The sequence below is a fragment of the Elephas maximus genome, chromosome 21 (genome assembly GCF_024166365.1).
Source record: "Elephas maximus indicus isolate mEleMax1 chromosome 21, mEleMax1 primary haplotype, whole genome shotgun sequence".
Taxonomy (NCBI): Eukaryota; Metazoa; Chordata; class Mammalia; order Proboscidea; family Elephantidae; genus Elephas; species Elephas maximus.
The window spans coordinates 34,113,782-34,132,045 of NC_064839.1; the positions used below are offsets into that span (position 1 = coordinate 34,113,782).

Below are 18,264 nucleotides of genomic sequence, written 5' to 3' on the forward strand. Positions count from 1 at the left end.
TACATACTTTCCATGTTATGCTTGCCTGTATTACGAGCAGGATAGAAGACTGGTCCTTGTAAGTAGAGTGTGATTAGATTGTATCGGAAGAAAAAAACTCAGCCCCTTCCTGAGAGTTCTCCAGAATCTAGGTCCCTGGCCTTTTATAAGGCAGCATTTGGCTGGCAGAGCCTCTGGGTGGTGCAAATAGTTAAGCTGTTGGCTACTAACAGAGAAGACTAGCGATTCAAATCCATCCAGAGGCACCCGGGCCTGGTGATCTGCTTCTGAAAGGTCGCAACCTTGAAAACCCAATGGAGTGCAGTTCTATTCTGAAACACATGGGGTTAGCGTGAGCCAGAATTGATTGGACAGCAACTATCTGACATGCCCCTCCCTCCATGAGCTTCTGACCCCTCCCTGGCCTGGAGACCCTAGCTTCTCTGTCTCCTGATGGTTCCTCTTTCCCCAACTCAGCATTCCTCCAGGCATCTGGCTTTTTTGGATCGTACCCCAGGTGTTCGGAGTGCTCAGGCGCTCCACCTCTGCTGTCTGGCCTCTGGTTCACCTCCCCAAGCTGGGCTTGAAGGGACCAACCGAGCCAGGCCTCGGGGATCCCCGGGCGGGCAGCGCCCCCTGGTGCTCGCGGCAGGGACTGCGCTGCAGAGTGAAGGTAGGGGGTTAATTTTTTAAGGGCACGCACCACGCGCGCTCCTCTCAGCCACACTAGTTCCCACACCCGGGCCTGTCCTCGTGGAGAAGCTCCTGCGCGACGGGGCGGGCAAGTGGCTGGGGTTCTGCCCCCCTCCCACATCTCCGTACCCCGGCGGGGTGGAGCCCGGCCGGGGGCGGCCTGGCAGGAAGCAGCGCGCACCTTCCGCTGCCGGAGGAACAGGTGGCTGCTGAGCGGGCCCGGGCCCCGGGCTTCCTGTGTGCGCGCCTGCCGGCCGCTGTTTCCCGCCGGAGCTCGTAGGGCCACCCCGTCCGTCCTGGCCAGGCCCCATGGCCCAAACCCCCGACGGCATATCCTGTGAGCTGCGAGGTAAGCGCTGGCCCTTCCCGCCTACTTGGCTGGGAGGAGACAGTGCGGCCCCCAAACCAGGGCCCGCCAGCGCCCCGGGGCACTCAGCAAAGCAAGTTCTTCCTGCTCCCCCTCCGGAGGGCTTGGCTTCTCAGACCCCTTCCACGCCTTTCTTGATGACCCACATAGGAGCCCCAGGCCCTAGCCTGGCACAGCTCTGGCCACGAATTGGCCTCCAAGGAAGGGCCAAAGTCACCTAGCAGGCTGCCCTTCCACAGGAGAGATCACCAGATTCCTGTGGCCAAAGGAGGTGGAGCTGCTGCTGAAAGCCTGGCTGCCTGAGCAGGAGGGTGCTGATCGAAGTCACGTCCTGGTATGGCGGCAGGCAGGGGACAGAGCCTGGCAGGGATATGGGGGCTTGGACCTAGGCAGAAAGAGCCTTTTGCCGTTTCTGCCCAGAATGTCGAACCCTGCTTCCCCGCAGGCACTGCTACGATGGAGAGCCTATCTGCTGCACACATGCCTCCCCCTGAGGGTGAGTCCCAGAGCCTGGCCACCACCTCTCCTGCCCCCAGCAGCTACATTTCTAGGAGCTGTGTCTGCAGAGCTGTCCCTCTTGTCCTTCTGGGCTCTCAGTTTCCAACAGCACTGGGCTCCCGTGAGGGTGGGGCTTGGGGCTTGGTCCAGGCTGATCCAGGTGCTTCCTAGGTGGACTGCACATTCAGCTATCTGGAGGTCCAGGCCATGGCACTGCAGGAAACACCCCCTCAGGTGAGGTATCTAGGACTGCACCTGGGCCTGCAGCCTGGAACTCACCCCTACCCCCACCTGCTCCCCGGAACCTTGGAGGCCCAGCAGCCCTCCCTCTCCAGGTCACCTTTGAGCTGGAATCTCTGCCTGAGCTGGTCCTGGAGTTTCCTGGGGTGACCGCCCTGGAACAGCTGGCCCAGCACATCACTGTGGCCATCAAGAAGGTCTTCCCTCGCTCCGCCCTTGGGTGAGGCCCAGCAACTGCAAGAGGCTGCTGAGAAGGAGGGCAACGGGGGGAGGGGGAGGCTGCTTCACATCCCATGGGCTAGAGGTCCCTTGCCCCTCTTCTTCACCCCCCTTCCCAGGAAGCTATTCCGGAGGCCTACGCCCCCCTCGATGCTGGCTCAGCTGGAGAGAAGCAGCCCCTCAGAGGCCACCACACCTGGCAGTCCCTGTGGTAAGGGCCAAGGCAGGGCCACTCAGAGGCTCTACCCTGTTCCGCCCTGGAGCCCCAGAACCCTGGAGTTGGGGGGTTCCCAAGCTGAACAGAGCCTCTGGGGTCACAGACACCAGCCAGCCTGGGTCTGATCTTCCTCCATCTCTGTCCTTATGTCTCCCTCCTCCCCCATCATACTCCTGGCACGTCCCCAGGCGGCTTCTTAGAGACCTATGAGGCTCTGTGTGACTACAACGGCTTCCCCTTCCGAGAGGAGATTCAGTGGGTGAGGGTAGGGCCCTCTGTGGGGGCTCTGGAGACATCTAATCCTCTGGGTGAGCTGAACCCCTTCCCACCCCTTGTGGTCCCAAGCCGGTTGTAGACACTTTCTTCCTGTCCAGGATGTGGATACCATCTACCATGGACAGGGCTGCCGCCATTTCAGCCTAGGAGACTTTAGCCACCTCAGCAGTCGGTGTGTAGCCTGCGAAGAATGAGGGGAGGAAGATCCCAGGACCCACATTTCTGGGCCTCAGTCTCTCCATGGATGGGATGCTGGGCCTAGGATCTGGCCAGAGGGTCCTGAGCTCTGCCCACCACTCCCCCCAACCCAGGGACCTGGCCTTGAGTGTGGCTGCCCTGTCCTACAACCTGTGGTTCCGGTGCCTGTCTTGTGTGGACATGAAGCTGGTGAGGCATAGGGGCAGGAAGGGGCCAGGGGTGCTGGGGTCAGGGTGCAGTGCGCTGAACCTCCCTCTGGTCCTCAGAGCCTTGAGGTCTCGGAACAGATTCTGCACATGATGAGTCAGTCTTCCCACCTGGAGGAGCTGGTGCTGGAGACCTGTGGCCTGAGGGGGTGAGTGGAGGGAGGGGGGAGCTGGGGCAGGGAGCCTGGGGGCTTGGGATTGGAGTACTGGTGGCCTGAGAGGGGGTTGAGAATCCAGGGTGAGAGTCTCACACCTGGGGTCTGGTTCCCCAGAGACTTTGTCCGGCGGCTGGCCCAGGCACTGGCAGGAAACCCGAGCTCTGGGCTGCAGGAGCTCAGCCTGGCAGGGAACCTGCTGGATGACCGAGGTAGGGCTGATCCTGGGGAACTCAGGGCTGCCAGCCCAAGAGGGTGAGACCTACATGGCTGGCTGCCCCATTCCCTAGGTGTGGCTGCACTCAGCAGACACCTACAACAGCGTCCAGGAGCCCTGAGGAGACTCAGCCTATCTCAGACTGGGCTGACACCTCGAGGTAGGCGAGGTCAGGAAGGGGTGCTGCAGGTGGAGTGTCTGCCTGATTGCTGAGACTCCCCCCACCCCAACCACCAGGAATGAGGGCCCTGGGCGAGGCACTGGCTACCAATGTGGCCTTCGACTCTTCCCTGACCCACCTGGACCTTTCTGCAAACCCCGGGGCCCTGGGGCCCTCAGAAGACAATGGAGTAAGCCAGGGGCAGAGATGGGGGTGCTAGTAAGCAATGGGGTGTCAGGGAGCTCCTAGGAAGGCCGCCCCTCACTCTGCCCTCCCACACCCATCTTCCCACCAGGGCCTCTATAGTTTCCTGAGCCGTCCTAACGTTCTGACGTTCCTGAATCTTGCAGGCACTGATACCGCTCTGGACACCGTGAGGGGGCGGGCGGTGGGAGGGATGGGAGGTGGCTCGGGCGCGGGCGAAACACCGACTGTGTAGACTGGAGGGGAGAGGGAGGGCGAAGCGAAGCTCAGTTCTCCAGCCGGTGCACCCTCTGCCCGCAGCTCTTTGCAGCGCTGTCCCGCGGCTGCTGTGCCAACCTCACCCACCTCGAAGCTTCGAGGAACGTCTTCTCCCGCACGTAAGGGGACCCGCCGGGGCGGGGAAACGCGGGGAGCCGCCTTCCTGAGCGCGGAAGCCCACTCCTTCTTTTCGCCCACCCAGAAAATTCCGCGCGGCGCCCGCCACGCTGCAGCTCTTCCTCAGCCGTGCGGGAGCGCTGCGGCACCTGGGCCTGGCCAGCTGCAAGCTGCCTCCCGACGCTCTCAGGTCAGTGTTGCTGCCCTCGGCCAGGCCCCTGCATATGCGGTCACCTCCCAGGCCAGGCCAACCCTCCAGCGCCTCACTCCGCTCCTATCGCACCTACAACCTTCTCGCCTCCTGCCTCGCCTTCTTGGTGCTTGCTGGCTCCTCGGGGGTCCCCTGTGCAGACCCCGGCCCGGCCCGGCCCGGGCCGGCTCATCTGTGACATTTTGTCTCAGGGCCCTGTTGGAAGGCCTCGCGCTCAACACTCACATAGGCGATCTGCACCTGGACCTCAGTGCTTGTGAGGTGAACGCCCTGCCCGGCGACGTGGGCACACCGTGGGCCCACACCTTCGGGGCGGATCTGGGAGGCTATAGAGGCCGCCCACCCCGCCCCACCCTTAGTCTGTGCGTCCTGAATTCACCCCACTTCCCACCTCCAGCTGCGCTCCGCTGGCGCTCAGGTGATACAAGACTTGGTGTGCGACGCGGGCGCCGTGAGCTCCCTGAATCTGGCGGATAATGGTGAGGCAGTCCGGAAACCCATCTTCCCATCATCCATCCAGTTTCCAACACCCCGCCCCACCTCCGCAGCCCTGCCTTGTCGGTGACCCGAGCCACCCCCAGGTTTCGGCTCAGACATGGTGACTCTGGTGCTGGCCATCGGGAGGAGTCGGTCCCTGCGACACGTGGCGCTTGGGAGGAACTTCAACGTCCGGTGCAAGTGAGCTCCCACCCCAACCCCGAGCCTCCCAGGCAGCACCCCACCTCCCGTTCCCCCTCAACAGTAGCTCCTGCCCACAGGGAGACCTTGGACGACGTCCTGCACCGGATTGTCCAGCTCATGCAGGACGACGACTGTGTGAGTTCACGGCATCTTTCGGGGCCCTCCACCAATGGACCCCTGTGGCCTCCTGACTCCCGCTCCCCAGACCCTGTGACCTGCCCTCCTTGCTGACACCGGACTCCAACGATCAATGGCTTTCTCTTAACCCCAGCCCCTGCAGTCTCTGTCTGTAGCTGAGTCGCGGCTGAAGCTGGGCGCCAGCGTCCTGCTTCGTGCCCTGGGCACCAACCCTAACCTGACAGAGCTGGACATCAGCGGCAACGCCATGGGGGACACCGGCGCCAAGATGCTAGCCAAGGCTCTGCGGGTCAACACGAGGCTCCGGTGGGCGGGGTCAGAATAGAGGGGTGGGACCAATGGGAGAGGAGGGCCTGGTGTGGAGGGGTGTGGTCATATGGAGAGAAGCCAATGGACGGGTGACGGGCGGGGTGAAAGAACCGGGCTAATGGGCGGGGCAGAATGAGGCGGAGCAAATGGAGCTGGCTGGTGAGCCAGGTGAACCGATAGGGCTAGCGGGTTGGGTGGGGCCTCGCGGAGCCCCGCCCCCGACTGAAGCCGGGCCGGGCCCAGGTCTGTGGTCTGGGACCGGAACCACACGTCTGCGCTGGGCCTGCTGGACGTGGCACAGGCCCTGGAGCAGAACCGCAGCCTGAAAGCCATGCCTCTGCCACTGCATGACGTGGCCCAGGCGCAGCGCAGCCGCCCAGAGCTGACAGCACATGCAGTGCACCAGGTGGGAGTTCCCTCTCCACCACTCCCTTCCTCTGCTCCACGGCCCCGTCCCCCGGCGTGTCTCAATATCCCTTGCCGACAGATCCAAGCCTGTCTCTTGAGGAACAACCGCACAGACCCCGCCTCTTCTGACCGCGCCTTCCGTCTACAGCCACAGGGTCTGGTCTCAAACCCCTCGAAGCAGGTCAGTGTCCCCTCTTCCATCCAATCTTGAGTACCCACGGGGATAGGAGGGGAAGAGCTATGGCACCTGGGAGACTTCATGAGTCTGAGAGTCCCACTTTCCTGGGGCCAGGATGTCTGGGTCCTTTTTGTCCCACACAAGTTCCTCTGGACCGGGACCAGTGGTTCCTCAAATAGCTCCCTAGATAACACCTCTTGCTACCTAACTTTAAGCATTTAAAGAGGTTTTTCTGTAAAAATAAACCAAAAAACCAAACCCTTTGCCATCAAGTTGATTCTGACTCATAGTGACCCTATAGGACAGAGTAGAACTGCACCATAGGGTTTCAAAACTGTGAATCTTTATGGAAGCAGACTGCCACATCTTTCTCCCACGGAGCAGCTGGTGGGTTTAAACTTCCAGACCTTTCAGTTAGCAGCCAAGTGCTTAACCACTGTGCCACCAGTGCTCCTTGTTAAAGTCAGGAGGTATTTAAAAATCTTCCCTCAATTTTCTTCTCTGGTTGCAGCCCCATCTCTGCCTTCCCATTCACAGGGTTCCCCTCTCCTCTCTACTATGTGACCAAACTCATCAGCCCCTTGTCTTGTTTCATCTCCCTCCACTACCCTGTCTTTGTGAGCTGCTCCCACCTCTCAATCCCCAAATTCTACTTCTCTCCTAAACTCCAGAGCCCAGACATCTCAAACCAGACACCCTGCAGGAGCCTCACACTCTACACATCTCCCACACACCTGTCTACCAAGCACTGGGGACAGGGGTGGGGGCATCCTTCCAGGTCTCCTCTGACCATGCTGGAGCTCTCACAGACCTCCCTGGTTCTGACTCCTGACCAGCACTCAACCCAGCCTTCCTCTGCTCCTAACCATCCCTGCTCCCTCAGTCCCTCCTCTCTGGGCACCTCACTCTCACTTTTGCTCACCCCTCAGTATATCCTCTACGTGGTTGGTGGACAGACAGCTTCTTAAACACAGACAGGACTAACAGCTCCTTTTCCTTTTCATTCTGAACACTTCTCCACCCCCATGGGAAGTGTATAAAAAGTCCCTAAAATGAACCAAAGGAAGGGACACTGCTCTACCTCCTTGAGCTGGTAGGGTTCCTAAGTGGCTGGCATGATGGTGACAGCTTCAGGACCTCACTCACCCTGTTCAACACCCTGGGAGGGAGGCAACCAGAGTCTGGGAGGCTAAGAGGGGACTAGTCTGGGCTGATCCCTGATGTGCCCCCACCCCCAGGAAGTGAACGAACTATGTCAGTCGGTGCAGGAGCATATGGAGCTGCTGGGCTGTGGGGCTGGGCCCCAGGGTGAAGCTGCTGTGCGCCAGGCTGAGGATGCCATCCGCAACGCCAACTTCTCTCTCAGCGTGAGCCTTCCCCCTCAAAAGGACCCTCCCCCCCTTGGTCAGACTTCAGTCTGCACCTCCTTTTCCTCATTGGCCCCCAGGTTCTCCCCATTCTATATAAAGCTGGGAGTTCCCCAAGCCATCACTGGCAGCTGCAGCAGAAGCTGGAGGTCCTGCTGGGACAGGTGGGCAAGGTCTGCCACCAAGACATCCAGGTGAGGTAGTACCCCTGCTCCAGAACTACTTCCACATGGAGGTCTGACCCCCATCTTGTAGGCTTGACTGTCTCCAGAGCCAATGTTCTGTTAGGGTTAGAGTGAAGCCAAGTGACTTGGGCCTTAGCCACACACTCACCATGCTCTGACCTTTGCCCAGGACTTTACTCAGGCCACACTGGACACAACAAGGAGCCTCTGCCCACGGATGCTGCAGGGACCCGGCTGGAGGGAGCAGCTAGAAGGAGTCCTGGCAGGCTCAAGTGGCCTCCCAGAGCTGCTCCCAGAGCAGCTACTGCAAGATACCTTCAGTAGGCTCAGGTAGGCTGCGTGAGGCTGGGCTGGGTACAGCTGGGGCAGGGCCAGTATACTAACCTCTGCCCTCCCCTGCCCTCAGAGACATGCGGCTCTCTGTCACAGAGACCTTGGAAGAGAGCATTGTGGCTCAAGCTCTGGCGGGTCTGAATGCAGCCCGAGATCGACTGGTGAGAGGGAGCTGTGTATGCATGCACACGCATGCACACACACACATATCCACACCCACACACACAGGCCACCTGCCCTAGATGGGATCTATAATGTCTTCTGGATAGTCCAGGGGTACTGCAGAGGTCCGGTAGCACAGATGGGAACATGGCTGAAGCCCTACTGGCCCATCATCGGGGTGCCTGGTATTGCAGGTGGAGAGTCTGGCTCAGCAGGCAACAGTGGCAATGCCCCCAACCTTATCAGCACTGGATGGAGGCGAGCCCAGCCCCCTTGGGCCTGGGGAATTGGAAGGCCTCTTCTTTCCGGAGAAGGAGGAGGGGGTAGGTGGTCCCAGATCGCTGTGTCTAGAACCCAGATCTCCCCACCTTGCTGTGGAGTCTGGAAGGTGGGGAGGTAGTTCTTGTGGGTTGTTCCCCCACCTCCAGGCTGAGTCTGTGCCCTTCCCACCAGGATGACAGTCCTCCATGGAGATGGCCTGAGCCCAGCCTTTGTCTTCGCCTGGTCCCCTCCACTCACAGTAAGTCAGGGCCTGGACGGAAGGTGGAGGTTACCTGGGTTGAGCGGAAGCTCCATTGAGTCTGGGACACATTCATTCAGCCCGGTCCTGGGCACTCCCTAACCCTTGACTAGGCCAGGACAGGGCCCTTGTGATCCTGCAAGGTCGGGTCCCTTGTGATTAGCACCGAGCTGGACCTGAGCAGATCAGGGTCGGGACACTGCCTCCACCCCGCGCCTCCTCCAGTCGCGCATGCCTGCCGGCGGTGTGAAGCCGCGCGCACTCGGGGCCGCGCTCAGCACCGCGGACAGCGGCAGCGGGGGAGGGGCGGGGGGGCTGGCGGCGCAGCCGGGCCCCTCCCCGCGCCCTGGGCGGGTCCCCCGCCGCCCTAGCGCCGCCGCCGCCACCTTCCCGGGCTCGGTGCTCGGCGCTCTTCTGGTACTCTCCCCTCAGGTGCTGCTGAGGAAGCGCAGCCGGAGCCCGAGCTGGCGGCTCCAGGGGAAGATGCGGAGCCGCAGGCGGGGCCGTCTGCGCGCGGCTCTCCGAGCCCGGCCGCCCCGGGTACCCCCGCCGGCGCGCTGCCTCGCATGGACCTGCCATCCGCCGGGCAGCCCCTGCGCCATCCGACCCGGGCCCGGCCGCGGCCGCGCCGCCAGCACCACCATCGCCCGCCCCCGGGGGGCCCCCAGGTGAGCGCCCTTCCCCCGGTCTGGAGCTCGTGGAATTGGGGGTCGTGGGTGGTTTGATCGCACCTCGCCGAGGATGACCAGCAGGGGGATGGGGGCCCAAGGCCACCTGGTCTTGCGGAGGCGGCCGCATCCTGGATTCTTTCTGGCCACCCCCCACCCCAGACGATGCCCGTGCGGGGACATGGGTGTGCGTGTTTAGTTCTGGGTGCGCCTGAGTGTAGGACTCCACCTCGGGTTGGTACCAGTGGATGTGCGAAAGATGTCCATCTTGCCCTCCCTCGCCGAGGGTTACTGGAAGATGTTGGGCCCCCGGGGGCAGCTGGGCTACAGGGACAATCCTAAGTCTGCCGGACGTTCAGCCGGTGTATGTGCCTGGGTCCCGGTGGGGGCAGTGGGCACTGGGCAGTGGGGGGAGGAGCCCGCTGGAGGCCCCCCCCCCAGAGGGTCTGACGCAGCAGCCGGTGCCGCTGAGGCAGCAGCAGGCCGGGTGGGGTGGGGGCGGGGGGTACTGCAAGGAACTGTTTAGAGCAGAGGGGGTGGCAAGTGGGACCGTGTGACCCAGGGGGGCGCGTGGGTGCCAGTGTGCTGGTGACTGTGTGGCTCACGGTGTGTGACAAGAATGGGTGTGTGCCCGGGCCAGCAATGGGTGAGGGGTATGTGAAATCCAGCATCTCTGCTGATGGCCCACCAGTGGGAGGGCCATCAGCAGCCCACTACAGGGTCACCCCAGTACCAGGTCCTGGAGTTATCTAGACCAGGCTGCTGGACAGAAGGGGGAAGGAGCCACAGTTGCATTTGGCCCTGATCTTGACCCCATGATGTCTCCCAGGTCCCCCCAGCCCTGCCACAGGAAGGGAACGGGCTCAGTGCCCGCGTGGACGAGGGCGTGGAGGAATTCTTCTCCAAAAGACTGATCCACCAGGATCGCCTGTGAGTGAGGGGCAGTTTCAGGGGGTGGAAGAGGGTGGGAGGCCCTGCAGATCTTTCCGCTCACTTCAGGTTGTCCCCACAGCTGGGCCCCCGAGGAGGACCCAGCCACTGAGGGAGGTACCACCCCTGTCCCCCGCACACTGCGAAAGAAGCTGGGCACCCTCTTTGCCTTCAAGAAGCCTCGTTCAGCGCGAGGGCCACGGCCTGACCTAGAGACCAGCCCTGGGGCAGCTCCCCGCAGCCGGAAAGCCACACTTGGGGACCTGCTGAGGCCACCAGCCCGCCCAGGCCGTGGTGAGGAACCTGGTGGGGCTGAGGTGGGCACCAGCAGCCCTGACCCTGCCCGCAGGAGCCGGCCACGCTACACACGGGATAGCAAGGCCTACTCGATGATACTGTTGCCTGCTGAGGAGGAGGAGGCAGCACTGGGTGACAGACCTGACAAGGTGAGGCCTGGTGACAGGAGGTGAGGGCTCTTCTGGAACTGAGGGTAGTGGGTCCCTTCCCTACCTGGGCATCTCTGTCCCCAGCGGCGGCCCCTGGAGCGGAGAGACACAGAAATGGCCCCATCCTTTGAACAGCGAGTACAAGTGATGCTGCAGAGGATTGGTGTGAGCCGAGGCAGCGGGGGTGCCGAAGGCAAGAGAAAGCAAGTGAGTTGGGGTAGCATAAATGTGAAGTGAGGGGCAAGTGACATGGCTTGTGCCAGCCTGTGGATGATATATGTGACTAGGAGAAGAGACTCATGTGGCACACAGACAGGTCTAATTGTCAGTTCCATTCTTCCCCCATCCCCTCAAAATCGTCATCAGATCCAACCTTTCTCCCCTCTTGGCCTCTGCCCTGGCCCAGGCCTCTTACATTTCCTCCTTCGACCTGGAATAGCCCTTTCCCTGCAGATGAAAACAAATCTGACCTTGTTACCTACAATTTAAACATCAAGTTCTCCAGGGCTTCCTCTCAAGAAATTGTCCAGATCACTAACCCTGCTTCAAGGCCGCAGGAGTCTCAGCCCTGGTCACCTCTTTGACCTCACTGCTCTCCACCCTGGATTGTACCTCAGAGTCCGTACACGGTCTTTGCTCTGGGATTGCTCCCTGCCCCCTGCCCCCTTCCAGCCTCTCACCATCTGCAGACACACCGGGTTCCTCCTCATCCACCCCTGTGCTTCTCTATGGACCTTCCCTGACTTCCTTCCATAGTCACCTTGCTAATGCTGCTCTCTGATCACACTCCCTAATAAGAACCACAGCCCTGGGTACCATCCATTTAGTCATAGCTTTTCAGGAAAATAAGAAACACCTATGAAGGAAGATTCAGCCTAAATTTAGAAACATTGAAGTGTGCAAAGTGCATCACGGAAGTAAGATATTCTATTATCTGTGTGTCTATAAATGCGGATGTTTCTGTGTGTTAACTGTCCACCATCCAAGACTATGAGCTCTTAAGAGGACTGGGATTGGGTTTCCCACGTTCTTGTCCAGCCCATGGTGGACATTCTGTGGCTGGGTTATGAGAAGAATGAACACAAGGCCAGGGCTAAGGTGAGGTTGGGGCGGGATGGGGCAGGCCTGGAGCTTGACTGCTCTGTTTCCTACAGAGCAAAGATGGAGAGATCAAGAAGGCTGGTTCAGATGGTAAGTGGAACCCTTGGGTAGGGAAGTGTATTTGTGGGGAGGACATATCCCTAGAGATAGTCCCCAAGGCACTTGCTCTTCTGGGGGAGAGGCCAGGTTTTCCTTCCACTCCCAAGGTCTGTGGCCTGAGCCCCCCAGCCCTGCCTTGCAGGTGACATTATGGACAGCTCCACGGAGGCCCCTCCCATCTCAATTAAGTCCCGGACACACTCTGTGTCTGCAGGTAAGTGTGGGTGAATATGTGTGTGCTCGGGACGTGCAGGGGCAGGCAAGAAGGGGTTAGACCATTGGTCAGGCCCGCCTCCAACACCGGGCCCTGGGTGACACCCCTCTCCCTGCAGACCCCTCATGCAGACCTGGCCCAGGGGGCCAGGGGCCTGAGCCCACCTCCTGGAAGACTCTGGGGCAGCAGTTGAATGCAGAGATGAGAGGTCGTGGCTGGGGCCAACAGGATGGTCCAGGCCCTCCCTCCCCATGTCCCAGCTCAAGCCCCCGAAGGGCCAGCCCCTCCCCGGACAGCCTGGGCCTCCCAGAGGATCCTTGCTTGGGCCTCAGGAATGAAGGTAGGCATATACCTTACCCCAGCCCAGGCCTGGGATGGGGACTAGGGGACCCTGAAGGTGGGAGGCAAGGGCTAGAGTTGGTGCAGCTGTTGGGGCCATACCCTGACACCCTGACCTCCCCCAGACAGCCAGCTGAGGCCATGGCCTCTCTCCGCAGGGCGACGAGCAGTGTCTGTGCACGAGGATCAGCTCCAGGCCCCTGCTGGTGAGGGGAGACACCTCCATGTGTGCTTGAGTCCAGGGTGGAGATGGTGGGGCGGCAGTGAGGGGCTGGCAGTGTGAGCGGTTGAGAAACCAGAGAGCCAAAAGACCAGGTGTAAGGCTCTGACAACAGGCTCTTCCTACTGGTCCCGACTCCATCTCCTGCAGAGCAAACCTCTGCGAGGGGTGGGAGGGCAAAGGGGATGGGGAGGCCCCTGAAGGCAATCATGCTTGCGTGTGTGTGTGTGTGTGTATGTGTGCACGCATACACTGGAAATAGGGGAGGGGGGCTGGGGCTGGACAGACAAGCCCTTAGTGATCCATGCCAAGCTTCTCTATGTCCTTCAGAGCGGCCCCTGCGGCTGCAGCGCTCCCCCGTCCTCAAGCGCAGGCCAAAGCTCGAGGCGCCCCTGCCCCCAAGCCTTGGTAAGTGGGGGCCAGGGCCAGTTATGGGGGTGTTGGTAGGTCTGCTTAGCCCAGCCCTGACTCTTTCTCTCTCCCCAACCACCCTTGCAGGACCTGGCCCTGGAGCCGAGCCTCTGCCCCCACAGCCCACAGAGCCCTCCAGCCCTGAGCAGAGCCTACCCTCCCCTGCCATAGACCAAAGAGGCGGCGGTCCCAACCCCTGACCCTCTCCCCTCCTGCCGCATGAGATTATTTTATTAAAAAACTTAAACAAAACACAGTGCAGAGCTCTATTTATCCACCCACAGGCGTGACCCTGTGTGCACACATACTCCCATGTGTTCACATGGGCCTCACACCTGTTAATTCAGACTCTGCTGGTGGCTCCATTAGAAAGTGCAAGGCCCAGGCCACGAGCTCGGGAGGGAGTCTGGGGAGAGAGCCATGGCTGTAGGTCAGTATGGACTGGAGCTGATGACTAACATAGTGGGGCAGCCCCAGGCACTCACCTGGCAGCTTGCACCCGGGCACAGAGGGAAGTGCAGGGTGGCTCGTATTCATATTGGAAGGCACAACCATCACGATGCCTCTTTGGGGGATCCTGAAAGGGATATAACATCTAGGAAGGAGCTAATAAGGACCCCAACCCCATCCATTGCTACCCTAGCACCCCTTCCAGATCTACCCAATGGTCACCCCATTCCACCCTCTACTTGTAGAAGGGCTGTGCTCACCCAGACAAGGCTGGGATCCAGGGCTTCCTTGGTAGCGTTGGTCCTTGGAGGGGGCTGCTGATTCTGGAGGGGCAACCCTAGCTCCTTCAACTCCAGAGTAGGTTTCTGAGCCCTGGTCACATGGGCCTTGTGTGGACTGGGGAAACGACCAAAGGGCAAGAGACTGGGAGTGCAACTGAGGAATGGGGAGTTGGGTACACGGCTGGGGTGTAGGGAGCTGGGGTGTGGGGAGCAGGGCGGGAAGGGACCAGGGGTAGAGCAGATGGCTGGTAGGGCCTGGGAGCTGTCCCTTTGCACTGGGTCTGGAGCAGCCAAGGACAGGGCAGGCAAAAGGCTAATGCTGGCACTGCTTTCCTCTGACTCCAAGTGGCTGTGGAGTTCCGGAGGAGTTCCTGAGAAAGGGGTTCACTGTAGTACAGCCCTCCCAGCTCAGACCAGCTGAGTAGCCTGTGAGCTTGGGCAGGTCTGTAGGGACTGTGTTCTTTCCCCACCCAGCTATGCACCCTTTTACAGCATCCTGCAGTCTGGGACCCTGAGCGAACAGTGAGTGCTTGTAGCTAGAACACCACCTCACCTGAGGAACCCGGAGAGGAGGAAGAGGAAGAAGGCAGGGTCAGAGATAGGTCCTGCAGAGCTGGGTCTGCTGCAGGCAGTTCAGGGCCTAGGGATTCAGGGGAGGCTTATCAACACTGTGGGCCCTGTGACCCAGGTTCCCCCTTGACCTCTCCAGCCTCCCTTACCCTGTGCTCTCTGACCTGGACCCAGAGAGCTCAGAATTTGCTGGTCATCCTGAGAGATGCACAGACATAGGCTGGGGACAGTGTACACGGCTTCTCCCTGTGGAACACGAACGCTCAGCCTGGTCCTTGCCAAGCTCCTCACCCAGCCAGACATTTCCCAAGGAAAGCCCCAGGCTGACCGTGGCCCTGCAGTGTGAGGTGGCCCAGCGGGTGAGGGTGGGTGTTGTTTGACAGCCTGCCAGCATCAGGCAGCTCTCAGCCAAGCGCACAAGTGCCCTTCGATGCTCCTGGTCCTCCTGCACCTCATCCAGAAGCTGGGACAGTGTCAGGCCTGGGGGCAGGGGACCAGGGACTGGGCCGAAGCTCACAGAGAAAAAAAAGTAGGATGGATGGGAAAGAGAGCATATTGAGGAAGCAGGGGGTGGTAGCTGGAGAGGTCACTTCATGGGGAGTTAGGGTCACTGGCCAACCCCTACCAGTACCTGGGTTGGAGGAGGTAGACTCTGACAGGTGCTCCCTATAGAAACAAAGTAGACAGACCTGAGGCATAACCCTGAGGCTTGTCTATCCAAATGTGTCATCCCTGGGCCACCCCACACTTGGCCCCAGAGCCCAACCCCACACTCACTCAAGGCAGTCACAGAGCTTTTTCTGCACATCCGGGTCCTGGTTGCTGGGGGAAAGAGGTGGGCGGTAGGCAGTCAATGTTACTGAGACCCCAAGCCCTCTCACCCAAAAGGCTCATGCCAACGCTGACCAGGCCTTGAGGGAAAGGGCTGGAGGAGACTGACAGCATCACCTACCAACCAGCCACCCGTATCAGGGGTTGCTCCGTGGGCAGCAGGCTGAAACGGTCCACCTGGAGGTAGAACTCCGCGGGCTGGAGGGGTGAGTTCAGAGGCGACTCTAAGGTGTTGTCAGGAAGAGCAAGACCCAGCAACACCTCCAAGCCAGCCTCATCACTCACGGCGCCGCGCTCGGAGACCTGGACGCGAACCCCGCAGTCTTGCAGCAGCAGCAGCCGACCCTCAGTCCCGCGGAAACCGAACTCCTTCTCCCTGTGGCGAGCGCGACCCTCACTGCCTAGTCCGGCTCAACACAAGCCCCGCCCACCCTGGGTTCAAGCCTCAAGCTGGCCCCGCAGCGCTTCTCTCACCAGTCCGAGGTGTCCAGGGCCCTTCGCGTCAACAGGCACCGGATACTATGGGTCCCATCGGACACAAGCAGCGCAGCCCCGAAAAACAACGCGTCAGGGGCACGGGACGGACCCGGGGCCTCCGCCTCCTGCAGTACCTGGCGGCAATGACCGGAGTCAATCGTATAGCACAGGCCGCCCCCCCCCTCCCGCCCCGGTCTCCGGGCCTGGGTGGGGGGAAGGGCCCACCTCGAGCAGTTGCCCAGGCCGCGGACCAGAGAGTGCCTCTAACCCCAGGACCAGCTCTCGAATCCAGGGCCGTAGGATCAGACTTCCCAAGCCCGCCATAACAGCAGTGGCAGCTAGCAGAACACCGGATCCGGGTTTCCCGCGGGCACCGCGGCCCCCGCGGCCCCGCCTCCGTCGGAAAAGGAAGCGCGTGAAGGTTGGGAGGGACCAAACCAAGGCCCTGCCCGTGTGAGTGTCTGCGCGTGCGCGCAAGTGCATCCTGTGCGGGAACTTCCGTTTAAGATTGATGTTTGGTCGCCTGGGTCCTGGCCGAATTCCGTTTCTCCTAGTAGCGGCCCGACGTTTGGGTCGCTTGTCAAGGCTCCGGTGGTACCAGGCAGGAAGGGACCAAGGGCAGGCTCGGAGGCCGCAACCAAGGATAGTCCGAGTGAATTGGTTCGAAGCCACTTGGGTGCTGTATGACCCTGAGGGGTTCAGCTAATATTTATTAGGATTCACCTTCCAGTGGAAACACAGAACTCAGTAAATAATCACTTCCCTTATCCTCCCCTCGGATTGGCGGAGCCCTTCCTCTAGATTCGGGTGACTGGCGGATCCTAGCGTAATGACGTAAGAACAGAGGAAGATTTTCTCCCACCCCCATCTGTTTCCTAGGAAACGTGGACTCCGCGTTCCTCTCTGTCGCTGCCCCGTGACGTCATGGTCCGGATCGTGGGGCGGGGCGAACGCTACTGCCAGGGGCGGGGCGGCGCGGCGCGGGCCAGCTGGCCCGGCTGTGTACTTGCGCCTCGGCGGGCCGCTTGGGGCACCGTCCCCGGCCAGCCCGGCCCCGCCATGGCCAGGCCGCAGAGGACCCCAGCGTGCAGTCCAGACAGCATCGTCGAAGTGAAGAGCAAAGTAAGGATCCCTCGGCCTCGGCTCCGGCCTCAGCCCTAGACGCTTCCAATTCCCTCATCTCCCCTTCCCGGCTCCTTGGTCCCCACCGCTTTTCCCTCCTCTAGCCCCGACGCTGCATTCTCTGGCTTTTTCTGCTTGCCTTCCCTCATTCATCGTCCCTCCTTCCACCGCCGGCCTCCAAAGTCCGTCTGTGAGCTGGGTACCTGGAGGGCGGGGATAAGACCTTGGACAGCGTCCGTGTACTGGAGCTGAGGTCTGGGCTCAAGGCTGTTGAGGCTGCCTTATCTTTCCCGCTTCCCACCCCTTGGACCTGAGGTGAGAAAACGGCGCAGGCTCCAGCCTGACCCCTCCTCTTCCCCCACCCTTGGCCCCCAGTTTGATGCCGAGTTCCGACGCTTCGCGCTGCCCCGCGCTTCAGTGAGCGGCTTCCAGGAGTTCTCGCGGTTGCTGCGTGCCGTGCATCAGATCCCGGGTCTGGACGTGCTACTTGGCTATACGGATGCTCACGGCGACCTGCTGCCCCTCACCAACGACGACAGCCTGCACCGGGCCCTGGCCAGCGGGCCCCCACCGCTGCGCCTGCTGGTGCAGAAGCGGGGTGAGGGGAATAGAGGATGGGGGTGGGGGACAGCCTCTGTGGGGAAGGGTGACAGGGCAGGTTTCCTACTGCCTACAAAGGTTGGTCCATGCCCAGGGCGCCAAGGCCTCACCCTCTGCAGTCCCTGCCCTTGGCCTGACCTCCAAGCGGTAGGAAATAGTTACCGTGCCCCCTTCTTCAAGGACTTGGAAGGTCAGGGTCTCTGATCTCAGCGTCCACATCTCCTACAGCAGAAGCTGACTCCAGTGGCTTGGCCTTTGGCTCCAGCTCCCTGCAGCGACGCAAGAAAGGGCTCCTGCTGCGGCCGGTAGCACCCCTTCGTACTCGGCCATCCCTGCTCATCAGCCTGCCCCAAGATTTCCGCCAGGTTTCCTCTGTCATAGACGTGGACCTACTGCCTGAGACCCACCGGCGGGTGAGGCTGCACAAGCATGGTTCAGATCGCCCTCTAGGCTTCTACATCCGAGATGGCATGAGTGTGCGCGTGGCTCCCCAGGGCTTGGAGCGGGTTCCAGGCATCTTTATCTCACGCCTAGTACGCGGGGGCCTGGCTGAGCGTACAGGGCTGCTGGCAGTCAGTGATGAGATTCTCGAGGTCAATGGCATTGAAGTGGCTGGAAAGACCTTGGATCAGGTGACGGACATGATGGTTGCCAACAGCCACAACCTCATTGTCACTGTCAAGCCAGCCAACCAGCTCAATAACGTGGTACGGGGGGCATCCGGGCGTCTGGCAGGGCTTCCTTCTGCTCAGCCTGGGCTTCCTGAGCCCGACGATGATGACAACAGTGACCTGGTCATTGAGAACCATCAGCCTCCCTGTTCCAATGGGTTGTCCCAGGGATCCCCATGCTGGAACCTGCACCCCAGCTGTTTACCTCCCGGTGCTCACAGCTCTCTGCCCTCCCTGGACGATAAGGAGCAGGCCAGCTCTTGCTGGGGGAGTAGCATTCGAGGAGATGGTAGTGGCTTCAGCCTCTGACAGGCAGGGACTTAGCCCCTTGCCACTGC

General features: G+C 60.9%; 3 protein-coding genes across 11 annotated transcripts; 2 read left to right on the plus strand and 1 right to left on the minus strand.

Moving 5' to 3' along the window:
* Nucleotides 1-394: 394 nt before the first annotated feature.
* Nucleotides 395-13,169, plus strand: CARMIL2 (capping protein regulator and myosin 1 linker 2). Of its 6 annotated transcripts, none has more exons than XM_049864536.1 (39): nucleotides 395-652; nucleotides 1,279-1,373; nucleotides 1,485-1,535; nucleotides 1,709-1,771; nucleotides 1,873-1,997; nucleotides 2,080-2,207; nucleotides 2,402-2,472; nucleotides 2,588-2,661; nucleotides 2,801-2,876; nucleotides 2,954-3,042; nucleotides 3,166-3,260; nucleotides 3,339-3,425; nucleotides 3,503-3,615; nucleotides 3,721-3,798; nucleotides 3,930-4,006; nucleotides 4,090-4,194; nucleotides 4,407-4,476; nucleotides 4,613-4,694; nucleotides 4,797-4,893; nucleotides 4,974-5,031; nucleotides 5,168-5,340; nucleotides 5,587-5,749; nucleotides 5,831-5,932; nucleotides 7,168-7,296; nucleotides 7,377-7,490; nucleotides 7,651-7,811; nucleotides 7,888-7,975; nucleotides 8,171-8,299; nucleotides 8,430-8,496; nucleotides 8,929-9,164; nucleotides 9,994-10,094; nucleotides 10,177-10,540; nucleotides 10,625-10,747; nucleotides 11,695-11,731; nucleotides 11,883-11,954; nucleotides 12,073-12,294; nucleotides 12,419-12,499; nucleotides 12,844-12,921; nucleotides 13,012-13,169. In XM_049864536.1, exons 1-39 carry the CDS (start codon nucleotides 433-435, stop codon nucleotides 13,122-13,124), a joined length of 4,407 nt encoding a protein of 1,468 aa, XP_049720493.1. In that variant the 5' UTR covers nucleotides 395-432; the 3' UTR covers nucleotides 13,125-13,169. The 6 variants fall into 6 exon arrangements, with proteins under 6 accessions (XP_049720493.1, XP_049720494.1, XP_049720495.1 ...); XM_049864537.1 differs by having other exon boundaries at nucleotides 12,452-12,499; XM_049864538.1 differs by having other exon boundaries at nucleotides 396-652; nucleotides 2,116-2,207.
* Nucleotides 13,170-13,176: 7 nt separating this feature from the next.
* On the minus strand, nucleotides 13,177-15,948 carry ACD (ACD shelterin complex subunit and telomerase recruitment factor). 3 transcript variants are annotated; one of them, XM_049864545.1, is made up of 12 exons: nucleotides 15,759-15,948; nucleotides 15,531-15,667; nucleotides 15,342-15,432; nucleotides 15,178-15,254; nucleotides 15,003-15,047; nucleotides 14,857-14,891; nucleotides 14,554-14,705; nucleotides 14,375-14,471; nucleotides 14,209-14,295; nucleotides 13,635-14,026; nucleotides 13,410-13,501; nucleotides 13,177-13,330 (listed from the first exon to the last, which is right to left on the minus strand). In XM_049864545.1, exons 1-12 carry the CDS (start codon nucleotides 15,855-15,857, stop codon nucleotides 13,243-13,245), a joined length of 1,392 nt encoding a protein of 463 aa, XP_049720502.1. In that variant the 5' UTR covers nucleotides 15,858-15,948; the 3' UTR covers nucleotides 13,177-13,242. The 3 variants fall into 3 exon arrangements, with proteins under 3 accessions (XP_049720502.1, XP_049720500.1, XP_049720499.1); XM_049864543.1 differs by having other exon boundaries at nucleotides 14,390-14,471; nucleotides 15,178-15,432; XM_049864542.1 differs by having other exon boundaries at nucleotides 15,178-15,432.
* A 97-nt stretch (nucleotides 15,949-16,045) lies between these two features.
* On the plus strand, nucleotides 16,046-18,235 carry PARD6A (par-6 family cell polarity regulator alpha). Of its 2 annotated transcripts, none has more exons than XM_049864386.1 (3): nucleotides 16,046-16,655; nucleotides 17,031-17,253; nucleotides 17,484-18,235. In XM_049864386.1, the coding sequence occupies exons 1-3, from the start codon at nucleotides 16,458-16,460 to the stop codon at nucleotides 18,233-18,235; spliced, it is 1,173 nt and encodes a 390-aa protein (XP_049720343.1). In that variant the 5' UTR covers nucleotides 16,046-16,457. The 2 variants fall into 2 exon arrangements, with proteins under 2 accessions (XP_049720343.1, XP_049720344.1); XM_049864387.1 differs by having other exon boundaries at nucleotides 17,487-18,235.
* Nucleotides 18,236-18,264: the final 29 nt, after the last annotated feature.